Raw genomic sequence first — 18599 nt, 5'->3', positions numbered from 1 at the left:
TTTTTTCAAATCTAGAGCACGGGAGTCAGTTTGCTAGAGTGTAGTTACACTGAAAAAAAAACATGATTTCTTATTTGTAACTCGAGGTCACGGCCAAACCGTAAAAGGTAGACAGATAATTTTTGGTCAGAATATAGACATAGGTGTTGTGATTTATAAAATGTGACTTTGACAGGCGTGGTGTGCACAAAATTTTAACGGGGGAGCCAACAGACACGCCAGTTCCTGTCTCTCTCTTCATTGACTCCCATGTTAAATGAAGTTTTCTTAAAAAAAATCTCATTTTTGTTTTCGAATTGCCGTTACTAACACATTTTAAGGAATATCTGTATGAAAATAACATTTAGATAATCTGGTAGGTTCTCTGTTTCTCAAAATGTTTTCGTTTTTCTGCTAAGAGCTACGGTTTGAGCGCAAAGTGGAGTGATTTCAGGTTTGTCACAACCAAAAATCCAGCTGAGTCATTCCCGCTCCCTCTGTATCAGGTTCTTGTTGCCCCTAGCAACCAGAGCTCAGTTGTACTGATTAGACTGACCCAGAACTGGTCACATGACTCACTCAGTACAGAATTCATAGTATAACCTGGAAAATGGAGAAATCTGAACCCTGACCTTTTAACCTTAGATGAACACACACACACACACACACACACACACACACACACACACACACACACACACACACACACACACACACACACACACACACACACACACACACACGATAGGTGTTATTATGGGATGGCAGGTGTTTTTATAGGATATTAGTGTTATTATGGGATGTCAGGTGTTTTTATAGGATGTTAGTGTTATTATGGGATGTCAGGTGTTTTTATAGGATGTTAGTGTTATTATGGGATGTCAGGTGTTTTTATAGGATGTTAGTGTTATTATGGGATGTCAGGTGTTTTTATAGGATGTTAGTGTTATTATGGGATGTCAGGTGTTTTTATAGGATGTTAGTGTTATTATGGGATGTTAGTGTTATTATGGGATGGTAGGTGTTTATTATGGGATGGTAGTGTTATTGGTGTTAGCGGTCCCGTTAGCGGTTCTGTTAGCGGTCCTGTTAGCGATCCCGTTAGCGGTCCCGTTAGCGGTCCAGTTAGCGATCCCGTTAGCGATCCCATTAGCGGTCCCATTAGCGGTCTCGTTAGCGGTTCCGTTAGTGGTTGTTAGCGGCTCGGTTAGCGATTCCGTTAGCGGCTCGGTTAGCGATCCCGTTAGCGATCCTGTTAGCGGTCCCGTTAGCGATCCCATTAGCGGTCCCATTAGCGGTCCCGTTAGCGGTTCCGTTAGCGGTTGTTAGCGGCTCGGTTAGCGATTCCGTTAGCGGCTCGGTTAGCACTCCCGTTAGCGGTCCCGTTAGCGATCCCTTTAGCGATCCCGTTAGCGATTCAGTTAGCGATACTGTTAGAGGTTCCGTTAGCGGTCCCGTTAGCGATCCCGTTAGCGGTCCAGTTAGCGACCCCGTTAGCGACCCCGTTAGCAATCCCATTAGCGGTCCCGTTAGCGGTTCCGCTAGCGGTTGTTAGCGATCCCGTTAGCGGTCCTGTTAGCGGTTCTGTTAGCGGTTCTGTTAGCGGTTCCGTTAGCGGTTGTTAGCGGTCCCGTTAGCGACGCCATTAGCGGCTCGGTTAGCGGTCCCATTAGCGATCCCGTTAGCGATCCCGTTAGCGATCCCGTTAGCGGTCCCGTTAGCGATCCCGTTAGCGATCCCGTTAGCGATCCCATTAGCGGTCCCATTAGCGGTCTCGTTAGCGGTTCCGTTAGCGGTTGTTAGCGGCTCGGTTAGCGATTCCGTTAGCGGCTCGGTTAGCGATCCCGTTAGCGATCCTGTTAGCGGTCCCGTTAGCGATCCCATTAGCGGTCCCATTAGCGGTCCCGTTAGCGGTTCCGTTAGCGGTTCCGTTAGCGGCTCGGTTAGCGATTCCGTTAGCGGCTCGGTTAGCAGTCCCGTTAGCGGTCCCGTTAGCGATCCCTTTAGCGATCCCGTTAGCGGTTCAGTTAGCGATACTGTTAGAGGTTCCGTTAGCGGTTCTGTTAGCTATCCCGTTAGCGGTCCCGTTATCGGTCTTGTTAGCGGTTCTATTAGCCTATTACATATTTTCTGTAATAACTTTTGAATAGTTTGACATAGAGAGTCATGGGTGGTGTCATTGGAATCTGTATCGAGTCCTTGACCCTCATTGGTGCAAATTAGCCCCGCCCCTTCTTCTGATTGGCTGATACGTTATAGTCAAATATCTTTTGAATGGTATGACATACAGAGTCATGGATGATGTCATATTAATCAGTATATTAATCAGTATCGAGCCCCGCGATCATCCGGCAGTAGTCCGTGGCACTTCAAAATTTCCCGGGAATTTTGTCTAGTTATAATTAGTATTCTATTCAGAAAAATGTCAATTATATCTTGATCTTCAGGTCTTTTAAGAAACCAACTGAATATAAAGTTTCCAGATTGATCCAGGATTACATATTGTATTCCAGATTTCATCTCCAGCTGCTTTTCTCTGCTGCTTTTTCAAATGTTTTCCACGGTTGGATTAGTTTCATGGTTGATCATCTTGGTGTAGTTTTTCTGGGACAGTTGGGAGGTTTGTTGCATGAAAGTAGAAAGAAGAAGTCCAGGATGTGTGAGAAAGGCTTGACATCTCCTCCTGAGTTGATCCTGGATGATTCCGCTGCAGGAAGACGATCCAGGATGAGGAGGTGCAGCTATGTGAAGCCAGGTTGAACTAATCCTGGTACGAGCACGTTGACGTCTGTCTTAAGCAGACCGTGAGGTCGGTCCCAGATGTCCTGGTTCACAAATGGAGGACGAGTGTTGCTGATGTTTCACCGAGTGAACAACAGCTTCTAATGGAAACGTACGAGGAGCTTAAACAGCTGATACGTTCAGAAATGTCCTCCAGACGCTGTTAATAAACTCAGAGAGTCTGACAGACAACAGTGGACAGACTGAATGTGTAGTCGTCCAACATATGAGCTGTAGAGCTCATTTACTGAATAACTTCTTACTGTGGATGAAATCAGTCAAACCAACGTTGACTTCCTTTGACTACCGTTAAATTTAATTTGAACAAATACAAGTTTACCAAATTTAAAACTCTGAACACGGAAAACATCTTTTTCTAGGTGTTTACTATCATGTCTTAATAAGTCTGTTAAAGGGATTGTGACATGAAAAACAAATTTTTCTTGATTTTTTGTGTTCTGTTGGGTGTCTTGACATCAATTACATAAAAAAAAAATGAACTTTTAACATCCAGTGTATTGTGTGCTTTCTGGGATTTTCCGTACAATTATGCAAAAACGGCGCATCTGGTTTGGTGGCGGACCGTTACGTATAGACCCGCTAAATCACCGCCCCCTCCACCCAGCTCCCTGCCTCCTCTCCTCTCCAGCTCAGGATGATGACTATAAATCACCATAAAGGATGATTTATGGTTCCGCGTTACACCGACGCAGAGCCTACGGCGTAGGGTTACGCGGCGACGCGCACCGTACGCTGAACCCTACGGCGTAGGCTCTGCGTTGATTTAACGCGGAACCATAAATCAGGCTTAACACGGAGCTGTTTAGAGCCTCTTTTGTTCTAATCACCGGAGGAGAACTGCTAAAAAGACCTGCGGCCACTGACTGGACTTAAGATAAGGGGACCCTGCTGCTTCGCATGCCTTTATTTTTGTGATTGTTTGCGGTGGACTGCTTCGCTGTGCGGCTTTTCCGTGCATGCTTCGCCTGTCGCTCCCGGCTTAACTCTCCGACGCCGCTGTTAGCGTATTGCTTGCGGGGAGCTAAGGTGCTGCCTTCCAGTCGAGTCCTCTGGTCACAGACTTCATCCCCGGGCTGTAGTCGCCCTGTCTGGGCTGTGTGTCGGTGTTTGTGGTTCAGTGTGCGTGCGTGTGTGTGGAGACGCCGGCAGAAGTGTGTAGCAGTTGGGTTGGAGGAGGTTGGGAGGAGGAGCGGGGCAATGATTGACAGGAAAGGGGAAAAGGACGCATTTTTCACTGCGCAAAAAAACACCGTCATAAAAAGCCAGGAATGGAGTACTGGAGTGAAGTTTTTCTTGTTACACCTTTTTAGACACATTTGAGGGATATTGGCCAAGACTTTTAATAGTGTTAAAAGCATGTTAAAAATTATGTCCCAATACCTTTAAGATCATTTCATCCAGGTGACAGCAAGACATAAGGTGCAACAAATAATGTCTTTTTATGGTTTTCAGAGCGTAAAACTAAATATAAATACACATGTGTTGAAGTGAGAAAAGTGAAATAAAGCTGCCATCACGTTTCTAATTCTCATCTATGTGGAGCCTGTAAGATGATGATGATGATGAAGATGATGATGATGATGCTGAATTGTAATTTATCTGTAAATGTTGATGATGAAGATGAGGAAACAAACACACAGAAGATGATGAATAAGTGTTGATGAAATGATTGATTGATCAGTGACAGCTGACTGATCAGATGGAGCAGCAGGAGGAAGAAGTCCTGCTTGTTATTCTGCACTACAGGTGGAGCGTCAGAGTCATCATCCTGACAGGAAGTGTCTTAGATCCACCCGTGTGGGTTTAATTCAGAAATGTCCTTTAATCAAGCAGCTCATTAGTTGTTCAACCAAAGACTTTTCAAGTGCAAGCGATACAGAACCAGCTGATGTTTAGTTTCACTCAGACTTCAGAATTTGTTGAATTAGTCTGATAAATATACAGAATTCAATCATTCTTATCTTTCACTAAAAGTAAGACATTTACTGATGAACTCAGTTTTAACAGAGTTATTAGGTTTTGCAAGTGAAGTCAAGTTATAAAGGATACGTCACTAAAAATAAAGTATTTTAGTATCTTATCCTTCTACTCTCAGAAAACATCATTTTAATTAATCCTGCTCCGACTGTATCAGGTCCCTTTAGAGGTTAATTACCGTATTTTCGCGACCATTCGGCGCACCGTGTGGAAAGGCGCACCCTCATTTTTGTGTGTCATTTTTAGATTTAAAACATACATATGGCGCACCGACCCAAAAGGCGCAGTCTACAGAGCAGAGCTGCACACACGCGTGCCGCAAAACACGCCGGCCGGAAAACACACACACCCGCTGCAGAACGCACACACATGCAGAACGCACACACAAGCACACAAGCGCTTATTTAAAAAATAGAGCGGGAGCAAAACCTCTGTTTCTGCATTAAAGAGCTCCGCTAATTCAGCTGCGCCAGTCCGAATTTCCTCGGTGTCAGTCACTTTCTGCACAACAGTAAATAAACTTTTCATACCCCGTTGTGCGGATCCTCCACCGCGCAGAGCCCGTCTCTCCCCAGCGGGGTGGAGCAGCGCGCGTCACAGCGGCTTTAACCGGGAATGTGACCTGTTCGGACCGGCTGGGACCGAAGCCACCCACCTGTATGGGAGCAGGGGGTCCCGGGGAAAGACCAGCGGCATTTCGGCCGGATCTGCCCCGGGGATGGTGCGCCCTGGCCCGGCAAACCCGCGGCGGGAGCCTGGCGGCTCCTGAGCGCATCCTCTGCATCTTGGTTAGGCTACCAGAGATCAAACCGACAGATTTGCCTGAAAATCTCGCAGGGTGAAGTTGTTCCGACCTGGGACAGACCCCTGAATAAATAAAGGTAAGAAAATAAACGTTTCATTCCCCGTTGTGCTGCGTTGTGCTGCGGATCCCGACCGCGGCGGGATCCGCAGCACAACGGCGGAGGGACGCGGCGTCCCGCGTCCCGGGTCCCGCGTCCCGGGTCCCGGGTCCCGCGTCCCGGGTCCCGCTCCGCGCTGGTCCCGGGTCCGCTCCCCGTCTGCTCCCCCGCGCTGGACCCGCTCACACACGCGCTGTCGGGGAGCCGGTACCGTGGTTTGTATCCGACAGGAGCTCCAGTCCGAATTTCCAGACCTGTCTCAGCCACCTGATCATCATCATCCCTTCATCCAGCCCCCCCTTTCCATTCGTCCTTATAATGACTCCGGCTGGAAACGTCTTATGCAAAGTTTTTCTTTTAAAAATCACCATAGGTTTCTGTCCATCAGCTGCGCCAGTCAAGCGCTACATAAATGAGAATCTGTGTGTGTCGCCGCGAATACACACACGCGCATGTCGGGATCCGGTACCGGGTTTGTAACCGACAGATTTGGCTGCAAATTTCGGAGGGTGAAGCTGATCAGACCTGAGACAGACCCCAGAAATCTCTGCTCGCAAAGCGGCCGGGAACCAGGTCGATTGGACCGCTTGGGGAACCAGGAAGTCGGGTTGCAGCAGCGCCCATCACCGCGCTGCTCCAGCCGCTGCTTTAACCGGGGAAAGTCACCGGTTCCGACATGCAAAACACACGCGCGCTGCAGAACAAGTGTGCTTATTTAAATAGAGCGGGAGCAAAACTTAGTTTGATTGTATTTTATTTCACTTTACACATCAAGCAAATCCTTAAAAGTTTTCATCTTCTGTTTCGCATTAAACAGCTCAGTGGATGGTCTCATTCAGCTTCACCCGCCCCCTTCTCCCTTTACCGTTCTCATGGCCGGCCTTACATTACCGTAATTCAGGTAATAGACACGGCGCACCGTTTCTTAAGGCGCCCGGCACATTAAAAAAAAAAAAAAAAAAAAAAGTTGCGCCTTATGGTCGCGAAAATACGGTAAGTATACTTAATTTAATTAAACATGTCCAGAAGTATTATTTCTTTCTTTTCTCCTGGAAGAGATGTTTGGTTGCATTTGAAGTGAAACTCTAAAAGTTGGAGTTGAAGTTTAAACTGCAGTCTGTGATTAAAAGTCATCAACATGTTTCTTCATTATTCAGGTTGGAGGACTGCGGTCTGTCAGAGATCAGCTGTTCTTCTCTGGTCTCAGCTCTGAAGTCCAACCCCTCCCATCTGAAACATCTGGACCTGAGTGGGAACAACAACCTGCAGGATTCAGGAGTGAAACATCTGTGTGGTTTCCTGGAGAGTCCAGACTGCAGACTGGAGACTCTGGAGTAAGACATGTTTTAGTTGTGTGTTCAGATGAATGTGATGTGAAAGTTGTGTTGACACTAACCTGCAGACATCAGGCTGATCTCCTGCTGATCCACACTGACCATCTGACTGCTCTGAGTTCTTCTTCTCTGCTTTAGTCCTCCAACAGTTTGTTTCTCCTTAAACTTCCTCTTCTGATTTATGACATAAAAACTAAACATCTGAATGTGTCAGACAAGAACAACTGAAGAACCAGAGATGTGTCTGAACTTGGAATAAAACATCTGAACAAATAAGTATTAACTGGGAAATAAGAAAAATACATTTGATCCAACATGTAAATAGGTAATAGTAGAAATGTCATGTTTATAATTAGTATTCTATTCAGAAAAAAGGTCAATTATATCTTGATCTTCAGGTCTTTTAAGAAACCAACTGAATATAAAGTTCCCAGATTGATCCAGGATTACATATTGTATTCCAGATTTCATCTCCAGCTGCTTTTCTCTGCAGCTTTTTCAAATGTTTTCCACGGTTGGATTAGTTTCATGGTTGATCATCTTGGTGTAGTTTTTCTGGGACAGTTGGGAGGTTTGTTGCATGAAAGTAGAAAGAAGAAGTCCAGGATGTGTGAGAAAGGCTTGACATCTCCTCCTGAGTTGATCCTGGATGATTCCGCTGCAGGAAGACGATCCAGGATGAGGAGGTGCAGCTATGTGAAGCCAGGTTGAACTAATCCTGGTACGTGCACGTTGACGTCTGTCTTAAGCAGACCGTGAGGTCGGTCCCAGATGTCCTGGTTCACAAATGGAGGACGAGTGTTGCTGATGTTTCACCGAGTGAACAACAGCTTCTAATGGAAACGTACGAGGAGCTTAAACAGCTGATACGTTCAGAAATGTCCTCCAGACGCTGTTAATAAACTCAGAGAGTCTGACACACAACAGTGGACAGACTGAATGTGTAGTCGTCCAACATATGAGCTGTAGAGCTCATTTACTGAATAACTTCTTACTGTGGATGAAATCAGTCAAACCAACGTTGGCTTCCTTTGACTACTGTTAAATTTCAGTTCAACAAATACAAGTTTAGCAAATATATAACTCTGAATATGCAAAACATATTTTTCTAGGTTTTTAATATCATGTCTTAATAAGTCTGTTAAGATAATTTCATCCAGGTGACAGCAAGACATAAGGTGCAACAAATAATGTCTTCTAATCGTTTTCAGAGTGTAAAACTAAATATAAATACACGTGTGTTGAAGTAAGAAAAGTGAAATAAAGCTGCCATCACGTTTCTAATTCTCATCTATGTGGAGCCTGTAAGATGATGATGATGATGATGATGATGATGATGAATTGTAATTTATCTGTAAATGTTGATGATGAAGATGAGGAAACAAACACACAGAAGATGATGAACAAGTGTTGATGAAATGAATGATTGATCAGTGACAGCTGACTGATCAGATGGAGCAACAGTGCTAAAAAACAGGGCTTGAAAGATGGGCATGTCACCTTCTACGCAAATGTTGGGATTTAAAAAAAAAACTAACGGAAAAATGTGTGTATCTTTACGCCAACCCTGACCCTCGCGCACGAACATTTTGAAGATCTGGGGAACTGGCGACGCAGGCGGTGAGGTGGTGAAATGAAGCCAGATTCAAGTCATACTTTTAATGTCATCACATATCAGACTTATGGATCCATGTACACCCAAGCCGGTGTTCTGCCGAGTTTTCTTACCTCCGCAGAAAATACTACCGTACCATCCCCGTTTCTTTTATCTCAGTTTCTTTTTTTCAAAGGCTTTTTCATGCAAATAGACGATTTAACAGCAGGAAGTTAGAATGTACTACACATAGATCTATGTGCATGACGCTTCGGCAGAAGAAAAAAAAAGTCAAATCACGCTTCCATATAGTTAAATGCTGATAGGATGATTTGACAGATGAAAATACCCTTTCAGATCACGCTTCCACATGTATAAATGTTGATGTCAGATGATGTCAGATGTGCGTGCACACGGTTTTATAAATCCGGATTTTTGTGTGCGCACGCCATTTTCGGCTTCTGAGAGCACCTACACTTTTAGTATGAATCCTACGCACTATTTTATAAATGAGGTCCAAGTTCATCATGTTTTTGTCTCTGACATTCAAACAAATGCTTCATTTTTCTTCATACAAATGAATGAGTTGACATTTGACCCAGAATTCCTCCTGACATGTTTGTTTGTGTGGAAACTTGAATCTTTTGGTTTGTATGGATGGATCCACTGGCGGAGCTGCAGAGCTGAAGTCACTACGTCTTTATTGGAGCAGCAGCATGATGTCATGAATATTGATGAAGCTCTTTTTCACTGGTTCTGTTGGACTGTTGGAACCTGCATCCTGGTGGTTCAGCTCACATCTTTTATTCTTTATTCAGGTTGGAGGACTGCGGTCTGTCAGAGATCAGCTGTTCTTCTCTGGTCTCAGCTCTGAAGTCCAACCCCTCCCATCTGAAACATCTGTTCCTGTATGGGAACAAGCTTCAGGCTGCAGATGTGGAGCAGCTGTCTGGTCTGGTGCAGAGTCCAGACTACCAGCTGCAGACTCTCAGGTCAGTGGAGGTTGGAGTTGGTCCTGCTGCTTCCAGCAGTTTTCTACTAAATCCACCTGATATCAAATCAAAGATCCAGTGTTTCCAGTGAAGCTGCAGCTTCTCAGCGGCTGCTTTCCCCAGTAAAGCTGTGAGAGGGTTACAGACTGCTCCACTGCAGCTCTGAACACTCTGAAGTCTGACTGACTGACAGCTGATGGAGGGATCTCTGCAAACACTCCTTTATCTGCTCTCTTCTTTCTTCTCCCCTCTACAGCTGATGGAGGGATCTCTGCAAACACTCCTTTATCTGCTCTCTTCTTTCTTCTTCCCTCTGATGGAGGGATCTCTGCAAACACTCCTTCATCTCCTCTCTTCTTTCTTCTTCTCTCTACAGCTGATGGAGGGATCTCTGGAAACACTCCTTCATCTCCTCTCTTCTTTCTTCTTCTCTCTACAGCTGATGGAGGGATCTCTGCAAACACTCCTTCATCTCCTCTCTTCTTTCTTCTCCCCTCTGATAGAGGGATCTCTGCAAACACTCCTTCATCTCCTCTCTTCTTTCTTCTTCTCTCTACAGCTGATGGAGGGATCTCTGCAAAGACTCCTTCATCTCCTCTCATCTTTCTTCTTCCCTCTACAGCTGATGGAGGGATCTCTGCAAACACTCCTTTATCTGCTCTCTTCTTTCTTCTTCCCTCTGATGGAGGGATCTCTGCAAACACTCCTCCATCTCCTCTCTTCTTTCTTCTTCTCTCTACAGCTGATGGAGGGATCTCTGCAAACACTCCTTTATCTGCTCTCTTCTTTCTTCTTCCTATACAGCTGATGGAGGGATCTCTGCAAACATTCCCTTATCTGCTCTCCTCTTTCTTCTTCTCTCTACAGCTGATGGAGGGATCTCTGCAAACACTCCTTCATCTCCTCTCTTCTTTCTTCTTCCCTCTACAGCTGATGGAGGGATCTCTGCAAACACTCCTTTATCTGCCCTCTTCTTTCTTCTTCCCTCTGATGGAGGGATCTCTGCAAACACTCCTTCATCTCCTCTCTTCTTTCTTCTTCTCTCTACAGCTGATGGAGGGATCTCTGCAAACACTCCTTTATCTGCTCTCATCTTTCTTCTTCCCCTTACAGCTGATGGAGGGATCTCTGCAAACACTCCTCCATCTCCTCTCTTCTTTCTTCTTCTCTCTACAGCTGATGGAGGGATCTCTGCAAACACTCCCTTATCTGCTCTCTTCTTTCTTCTTCCCTCTACAGCTGATGGAATGAGTCTCTGCAAACACTCCTTTATCTGCTCTCCTCTTTCTTCTTCTTCTCTCCAGCTGATGGAGGGATCTCTGCAAACACTCCTTTATCTCCTCTCTTCTTTCTTCTTCCCTCTACAGCTGATGGAGGGATCTCTGTAAACACTCATTTATCTGCTCTCTTTTTCCTTCTTCCCTCTACAGCTGATGGAGGGATCTCTGCAAACACTCATTTATCTGCTCTCTTCTTCCTTCTTCTTACCTCTACAGCTGATAGAGGGATCTCTGCAAACACTCCTTCATCTCCTCTTTTTTTTCTTCTTCTTCTCTCCAGCTGGAAATGATGAGAGTTAACGGGATGGTGTTTGTGCTGAGAGGACGAGACGTGTCCTGATCGTCCTCAGAGGTCGAAGCGGAACAAGTTTGTAAGGACAAACTCTGACTGGACCGTGATGATGAAGATGAAGATGATGATGATGATATTTTCTGAATTCGAGCGTTCTACAAACTTATTGTTATTATATTATTGTTAAAAAACAGTACATCAAAATGTAGCCTTAAATTTGAACTTTATTTTCTTTCCACATTGTTCCTCAAGTACTTTGTCTAAAGTCTGGATGAGTTCTAGTACGGAGGTTCCTCCTACTAATGTACTGATGGATAAATGTCTATGCTGCCGCGGCGGAGCTGCTCAGCAAAGCAGCTGTCTCCTCCACCGAGTCACGTGACTCCCCCGCTGTTTTCTTTTTATTTACATGTCTCCGTTTCATTCCAAGTTTTCCTTTTGTTGTTGTTGTGTTTTCAGCTTTGTCAGGTTTTAAAGTTTCTCTCCGCATCACTGATGAAGAGAGAGAGTGAAGAGATCTGTGAAAATAACTGCATTTGTTCATGAAACACAAATTAACTTGACTTGGTCAATGAACGTTCCTCAGAGTTTGTTCCAGTAAATATTGTAAATGTTTTCTGGATATTACGATGATTGTTAACACTTCAAAGAAAGTGAAAATTCTTTAATAAAACTTGGATCATTTTTCTTGTTCAGTTTACTGTGGTTAATAAGTGTTTGTCTGTGATGAGTCTCAGTACCAGGAGCAGAACCGACCATCACAAGGCACTTTTTATTCTCTTGTTCACCATCAGCAAAAATCTGACTTTTATTTCATAAGAGAGATCATTTCACACTCTCCTTTTATTTAATGAAATATTGACATAGATTATACTCTCATGGTAAAATGGTAAATGGCTTACACTTATATAGCACTTTTCAGCTGTACTCCTACAGCCCCAAAGCGCTTTACACTGCAAACATTCACCCACACACGCACACGCACACATTCACACACCGGTTGTCGTTGGAGCTGCCATACACAACGGCGCTGGCCTGACAACCGGGAGCAACCGGGGGATTCAGTGTCTTGCCCAAGGACACTTTGGTGGACACAGGAGGAACTAGGGTTCGAACCACTGACCTTCAGGTTCATGGGCAAAGGCTCTACCAACTGAGCCACCTTCCCCATCATGTTACCACGAACTGCACAAAACACTTGAATATGTGTCAGATATGAAGAAAGAACCCAAAAAGTTTAAGCCAACATAGATGAACTGAATTGAATTAAAACACTTCAATACAAATGTTAAACACTTGTTGATCGATAGTTGAAATGGACTCTTATCTCTTATTGTAGCATTTAAAATGGGAGGATTTCCATGTTTTTCAGGGTTCTTGTTGATGGAGGAATTAGGGGGGGGTCTGTTAATTGGATTGTCAATGAGGATGATGGTGTAGCACCTATGTCACACAACTTAATGCTAAAGCTAATGTGTAACAATAAAATACAACAATAGGCTAGTGATCAGAAGGCTAAGGTACGACCAAAGGAGGGAGCAGACAGAGACTGAGTTTGCTGGTTATTGATACCATGTATTTTTTATAGCCAAAAAGTGCAATGAAAACCCACAACAATAAAAGTGATATTATATACAGTGAACAGACAAATCTGCTAAAGGCAGACAATTAATTAATTACGGTAAGTTAACTTCCTTTCAATCATTTGCATATGCACATTCAAGTAATCAAGATTTATAAACAGATATCAAAATCAGAGTCAGCAATAAGAAAAAAAACCCATACACTTGGTTCATTATGAACACCAAAAAAAGATGATCCCAGCTGCCCCCCCACAGTTTAATGTAAACCCACGTCTGGGTTGGGGAATTGAGTCCAGGGGAAATGGGTGGTAAAGTGTATAGGGGAGGATGTGTGTGCGTGTGGTGGGCAGGGGCTGAGCAAGTGGGGTGAGAGTCTTTTACTGGGCTACAAAGAGCCCCCTACCAGCCTGGCAGGAGGGATGCGACTCATTCGACAATCTTGTCAGTCCGTGGCTCCTTTAGCTCACCATCTATAAGACCCTGGTCAAGAGAACAGGACCAAAGTTCCTTATATCATTCACCATGGTTACATACATCAATCAATCATTAATCCACATGATTCAACAAAGTGCTCATTGCACTAATGTTAATATTCTCAAAATCATGATTTAGCAAATAGAAATATAAATAGAAAAATAAATAGCATCTGTATCCATCAACATCATAACCAGCAGTTACAACATTTAGCAACATGATTCATTATTAAACAAACATGATACATCATCAATACTCAGTTTAAACCCATTACAGCAATATACTTTACATTCATTCTCAATAGAACCCTTGGCCTCTCATTACAAAAGACCCAGGCCTGTTTGCTAAACAGCGCTAGCCACCTTCATTAAAGTGAATGGCGGCCGAGGCTAATGCTAGCGGCTAATGCTAATGCTAGCGGCTAATGCTAATGGCTACAAACAATTTGACTCACCAGTCGTCGCTGCGTACTACTCATACGTTCGGGCGTCACGGTCTCGGCACGGCAGTTGCGACACGGTAAGGGGCTCCTACAAGTCGACACATAGTATTTACGCGTTGCTCATGATTAAAAATAAACAGGCGAAAGCGAAATATAGTTTGGACCAACCTGTAGCTCGTCTCTCATGCAGCTTCCCCACTGCTCTCTCTCTGAGACTGAACTGCAGCGGCTCAATACTAAACTTCGGTTGGTCGCACCGACCCACGTGACCCCGTGACGTCACTGCCAACTACAACGGTGATTGGCCCAGGTGAACCAGGTAACCATCCCGCGAGATTTGGACGTAATACCGCGAGATTTGGACGTAATACCGCGAGATTTGGACGTAATACCGCGAGAGTTGAGAAATAGATAACCCGACTTGAGGGATTTATCACCCCTGTTACAATGGGTGCGTACCAGATGGTGGAGGAGCCGTTTACGGAGTGTTCTGGGGGGGTTATGACCTTTGAATGACCTAATACAGGTGTGCTTTAATGTGTTTTAAATCACCTTGGGGGGGGGGGGTGATGTACCCAGCGGGGTAGGAGGGAGTGGTGTGAGGTCGGGGGGAGGAGCTAAACTGGTTGAATCTGTCCCGCCCGAAGAGCCTGTCTGCGTTGTCTGGTTCCCTCTGCGGAGCCACCAAGACGGTTCTGATGTATTTGAACCCAGGTAACCCCGCCTGAGCTGTTGCATCAAGAATGCTCTCTGGAACCTGTGAGACGGCGCAGATAGTGGGGCTACATTTCCAAGTGCAATATACTGGAGATGTGTCGGTACCAAGTGGAGAGAAATCAAGAGATGGTGGTGGGACTTACTCTGGTAGGTTGAGCTGTAACTACCGGGATGTGTTGGAACTGGTTGTCCCACGTTCCTCTGCAGAGGTCCAGTCTTCGTTCCTCTGCAGAGGTCCAGTCTTCGTTCCTCTGTAGAGGTCCAGTCTTTGTTCCTCTGCAAAGGTCCAGTCTTCGTTCCTCTGCAGAGGTCCAGTCTTCGTTCCTCTGCAGAGGTCCAGTCTTCGTTCCTCTGCAGAGGTCCAGTCTTTGTTCCTCTGCAGAGGTCCAGTCTTCGTTCCTCTGCAGAGGTCCAGTCTTCATTTTTCTGCAGAGCTCCAGTCTTCGTTCCTCTGCAGAGGTCCAGTCTTCGTTCCTCTGTAGAGGTCCAGTCTTTGTTCCTCTGCAAAGGTCCAGTCTTCGTTCCTCTGCAGAGGTCCAGTCTTCGTTCCTCTGCAGAGGTCCAGTCTTCGTTCCTCTGCAGAGGTCCAGTCTTTGTTCCTCTGCAGAGCTCCAGTCTTCGGCTGTGGAAGAAGAGATAGGTAAATCTGGATCCCAACGTTCCTCCACCCGTTAAATGCACAAGCAGCGGTTCGGAAGTTCAGAGACGCCCTCTGAATCCACGGGTAATAGATGTAGTGAAAACAAAATAAATGTAACTGGTGAAGAGAATGTCACAACCAGTGGCGAAACAACTCAGCACCGGGCCCCGATGCAAGATCATTAAACCGTCACAATGCAAAACAGACACGCTGTGATTGACGCAATCTCACAGCAGATGCATCACCATTCAAATGACAACGGGCACTACTGACAGCTTTAACCCTTAACACAACCACAGCGCACATAGATATGTTTAAAAAAAAAATCCACAATAGCCACAATAGCACAAGCACATTGCAATTTGGTGACACGGCAGAACACCACATAAAAACAATCATAGCGCATAAACACAACAAAAAGCACATATAACCAACAGCATAACGCACACAGTGCGCCGGTGTGCGACATAACACTGGCAGTGCCAACAGCTGAGAATAAACCCACACAGCTCACAGATTGAAATTTGGTGGCACACCACAAATAAAAACATCATAAACACGCATAAACACAAACAAACTAGTGATAGACTATCACTATAATAAATATTAATAATAAAGGTCTTATTACTTACCATTACAGTTTCACTTTCTGGGCCTTCCGCTGGGCAAAGTCATTAATTAATTCCTGACAACAGTTCAACTCTCAAGCCTGAATTATGGTTCTGCGTTAAATCGACGCCGTAGCTACGGCGTAGGGTACGCGGCGACGCGCGCCGTACGGTGCGCGTCGCCGCGTACCCTACGCCTTAAGATCTGCGTTGGTGTAACGCGGAACCATTAATCAGCCTTCACTCCTTTCCTCTCCTCACTCGCCAACTCTTCCTCTACGCAAATATGGGTTACACATGCGCACTACACCGGCATCATCTGAGATCATCTATAACAGGGGTCACCAATCCTGGTCCACGAGGGCCGGTGTCCCTGCAGGTTTTAGATGTTTCCCTGCTTCATTGCACCATGACACAAGTGACTGTGTCATTAACAGAATTGTGCAGCCCTGGACGACAAGCTGATGACGATGATTAATTAGAATCGGTTATGTTAAAGCAGGGAAACATCTAAAACATGCAGGACACCGGCCCTCGAGGACCAGGGTTGAAGACCCCTGATCTATAAATTTTTATTTTTATTTAAACTAGATATATCTTTATAACCAGCCCATAACATTGATGTAAACACACACACCTCAAAAAAAAAAAAAGTCCAGGGCCCGCACGTCCCCAGGTCCTGCGCGTGCGGGTCCTGGACACGTGCGGGCCCCTATGCAGTCGCATTGTCTGCATATATGGTAGTTTCGCCACTGGTCACAACCCGTGCTGCTCCATGAAGTTATAAAGACTAAATGAAATGACACGACTGGATTCCAGTCACCGTCTCTCCGTCCTCTGGTCCTGCTCTGACCTGCCAGGAATAACGCTGCGTCTGTTTCATCCTGGCCTCTTCAGCATCAAACCAGTAGCAGCAGGGATTTCAGACCATGATCACATCTGACCCTGGAGGGAAGTCCAGACTTCTGGATATCGGCGATGAACAGTGATCCAACACTAGACGCTGTGTTGTCATGGAGACCAGCCAGGTAGACGATGGTCCGACTGAAGGCATCATCACAGCCGTGGGAGCAGTGTTCTCCATCTCATTCGTTTGTGGTTTCCATCTAGGCATCAAAGGGAAATGGAAAAAACAGGAAGTTTGCAGTTTGAAGAGATTAAGGCCAAAACATTAAAGAAAAAAAATGCATTTTCTTTTTTTCTTTTAAATGATGATGTCAGTATTTATTACATAAATTATATTTAGCTTTATTCAAATATTTTATTCAAATGAAGCCTGTATGGCATGGTGCTGCCCTCAGACAACAAACCATATATCTGGACCTCACGCCACACCGTTGAGGCTTTGGAGGGGATTTAATTGTTTAAATATCACTAGACATGTCTATGTCCAATAAAAAGAGGGGTTAAAGTTCACATGCATTCTTTTTTTTTTTTTAACCTTTTAACCTTTTTTTTAACACATATTAATGATTGATACTGTGACGGTAGAAACCAAAGGTATATATATGTGCATTATTACTATATTTAATATATATACATATATATACACATACATATGCGTACACATACATAAATATACACATACAAACCCAGTGTTTTTTTTTTTTGGGGGGGTGGGGTGGGGGGGGTGACGACATCCACTGCCAATCCAGGAAGCAGGAACACACGGAGACACACGTCAAGCACTGGAAATCTGCAACAAAAAACCACAAACAAAACACGAAACCGGCACGGAGCCGACCAAAACATGAACAGCAATCGACCCAAATCTTGAGATCTGATCGCAGTCTGAGCTAAGCTACCGCTACCGCTACCTAACCCCAAAAACTACAGAGCAAGCATGCAGGTGAACAAGCCAGTGTGTATGTCTATGTGTGTGTATGCGTGTATGTATATGATCATGCGTGTGTGTGTGTGTATGTGTGTGTGTGTGTGTGTGTGTGTGTGTGTGTGTGTGTGTGTGTGTGTGTGTGTGTGTGTGTATATGTGTGTTCGTACGTGTGTGTGTACATGTCTTTGTGGCTGTGTGTGTGTGTGTGTGTGTGTGTGTGTGTGTGTGTGTGTGTGTGTGTGTGTGTGTGTGTGTGTGTGTGTGTGTGTGTGTGTGTGTGTGTGTGTGTGTGTGTGTGGTAAACCAAACAAAGCTCCACCTGAAGTGTATCTATAGTGGGGGAGGGGGGAAAGCAACCCCGCCACCCGCGAGACCAGAGGCCGACACGGAAGAACCCGGAACCCAGGCCACCAGCTACCCCACAGAGGGGAGAAGTAGGAGGGAGGCAACCCACCGCCTGCGAGAAGCCACACTCGAGTTACCAGAAGGTTCTGCAGCATCATTTGATTGCACATATGGATAACCAGCATCAGATAACCAACATTTTACTTTTTCAATGAAATTTGAAAACTCAAAACCTTTTGCATGAAAATATATATTTTGCCGTTCAACTTCATCCTCTGGCAAATTCAGATTCAGAATGGCTTCATGCATATCTTTAGCTTCCTCAAAGCATGTAATGCATTTACTCAGCTGGGCTTGCACCGACTTCACATTATCAATGGATACCATCAAATCACACATTTTATCCATGCTCCTTTTAACCTGCTTGCATTTCAAAGACCTTTTTTCTTGGCATGTCTTTAAATAAAATGTCAGACCCTTTAATGTAAACTTTACACTCCTTTTTGCTTTGCTATCGTTTTGTCCATCGCTCCTGTAGATTCTTGTGCTGGCCCCCCCTTTTCTCTTTTTTGTGCATGTTTGCAGGCCTAATATAATCTATCATACCACTCTCTTGTCCCGGAAAACTTGCGTCCGTCCTGTTCTGGTGGTTTTCAGGAGGACACACGTTGGTGCTGGTGGGTTTCAGGAGGACACAGGTTGGTGCTGGTGGTGCTGAGGGGCTCACATCTCTGGTGGATAAAAAACTCATAGCAAGCCATGTTTCTTCACAATCTTTACAATGATCATTTCTGTTCTGTTAGT

General features: G+C 44.9%; 1 protein-coding gene across 5 annotated transcripts in view; it reads left to right on the top strand.

The window, feature by feature from the left end:
- LOC133425372 (NACHT, LRR and PYD domains-containing protein 12-like) overlaps window positions 1-11828 on the top strand; it is a 72135-nt gene extending 60307 nt beyond the window's left edge. For all 5 annotated transcript variants that reach the window (XM_061716209.1, XM_061716211.1, XM_061716210.1 and 2 more), the window contains 3 exons: window positions 6818-6994; window positions 9407-9580; window positions 11141-11828. In XM_061716209.1, coding sequence (XP_061572193.1) covers window positions 6818-6994; window positions 9407-9580; window positions 11141-11150 — 361 coding nt within the window. In that variant the 3' untranslated portion in view covers window positions 11151-11828. The remainder of the gene's footprint in view (window positions 1-6817; window positions 6995-9406; window positions 9581-11140) is intronic.
- The last annotated feature ends 6771 nt before the right edge of the window (window positions 11829-18599 follow it).

Source organism: Cololabis saira, chromosome 24 (assembly GCF_033807715.1).
Source record: "Cololabis saira isolate AMF1-May2022 chromosome 24, fColSai1.1, whole genome shotgun sequence".
NCBI lineage: Eukaryota > Metazoa > Chordata > Actinopteri > Beloniformes > Belonidae > Cololabis > Cololabis saira.
Note: the sequence above shows the minus strand (reverse complement) of the source record. Positions and strands in the feature narration are given on the sequence as shown.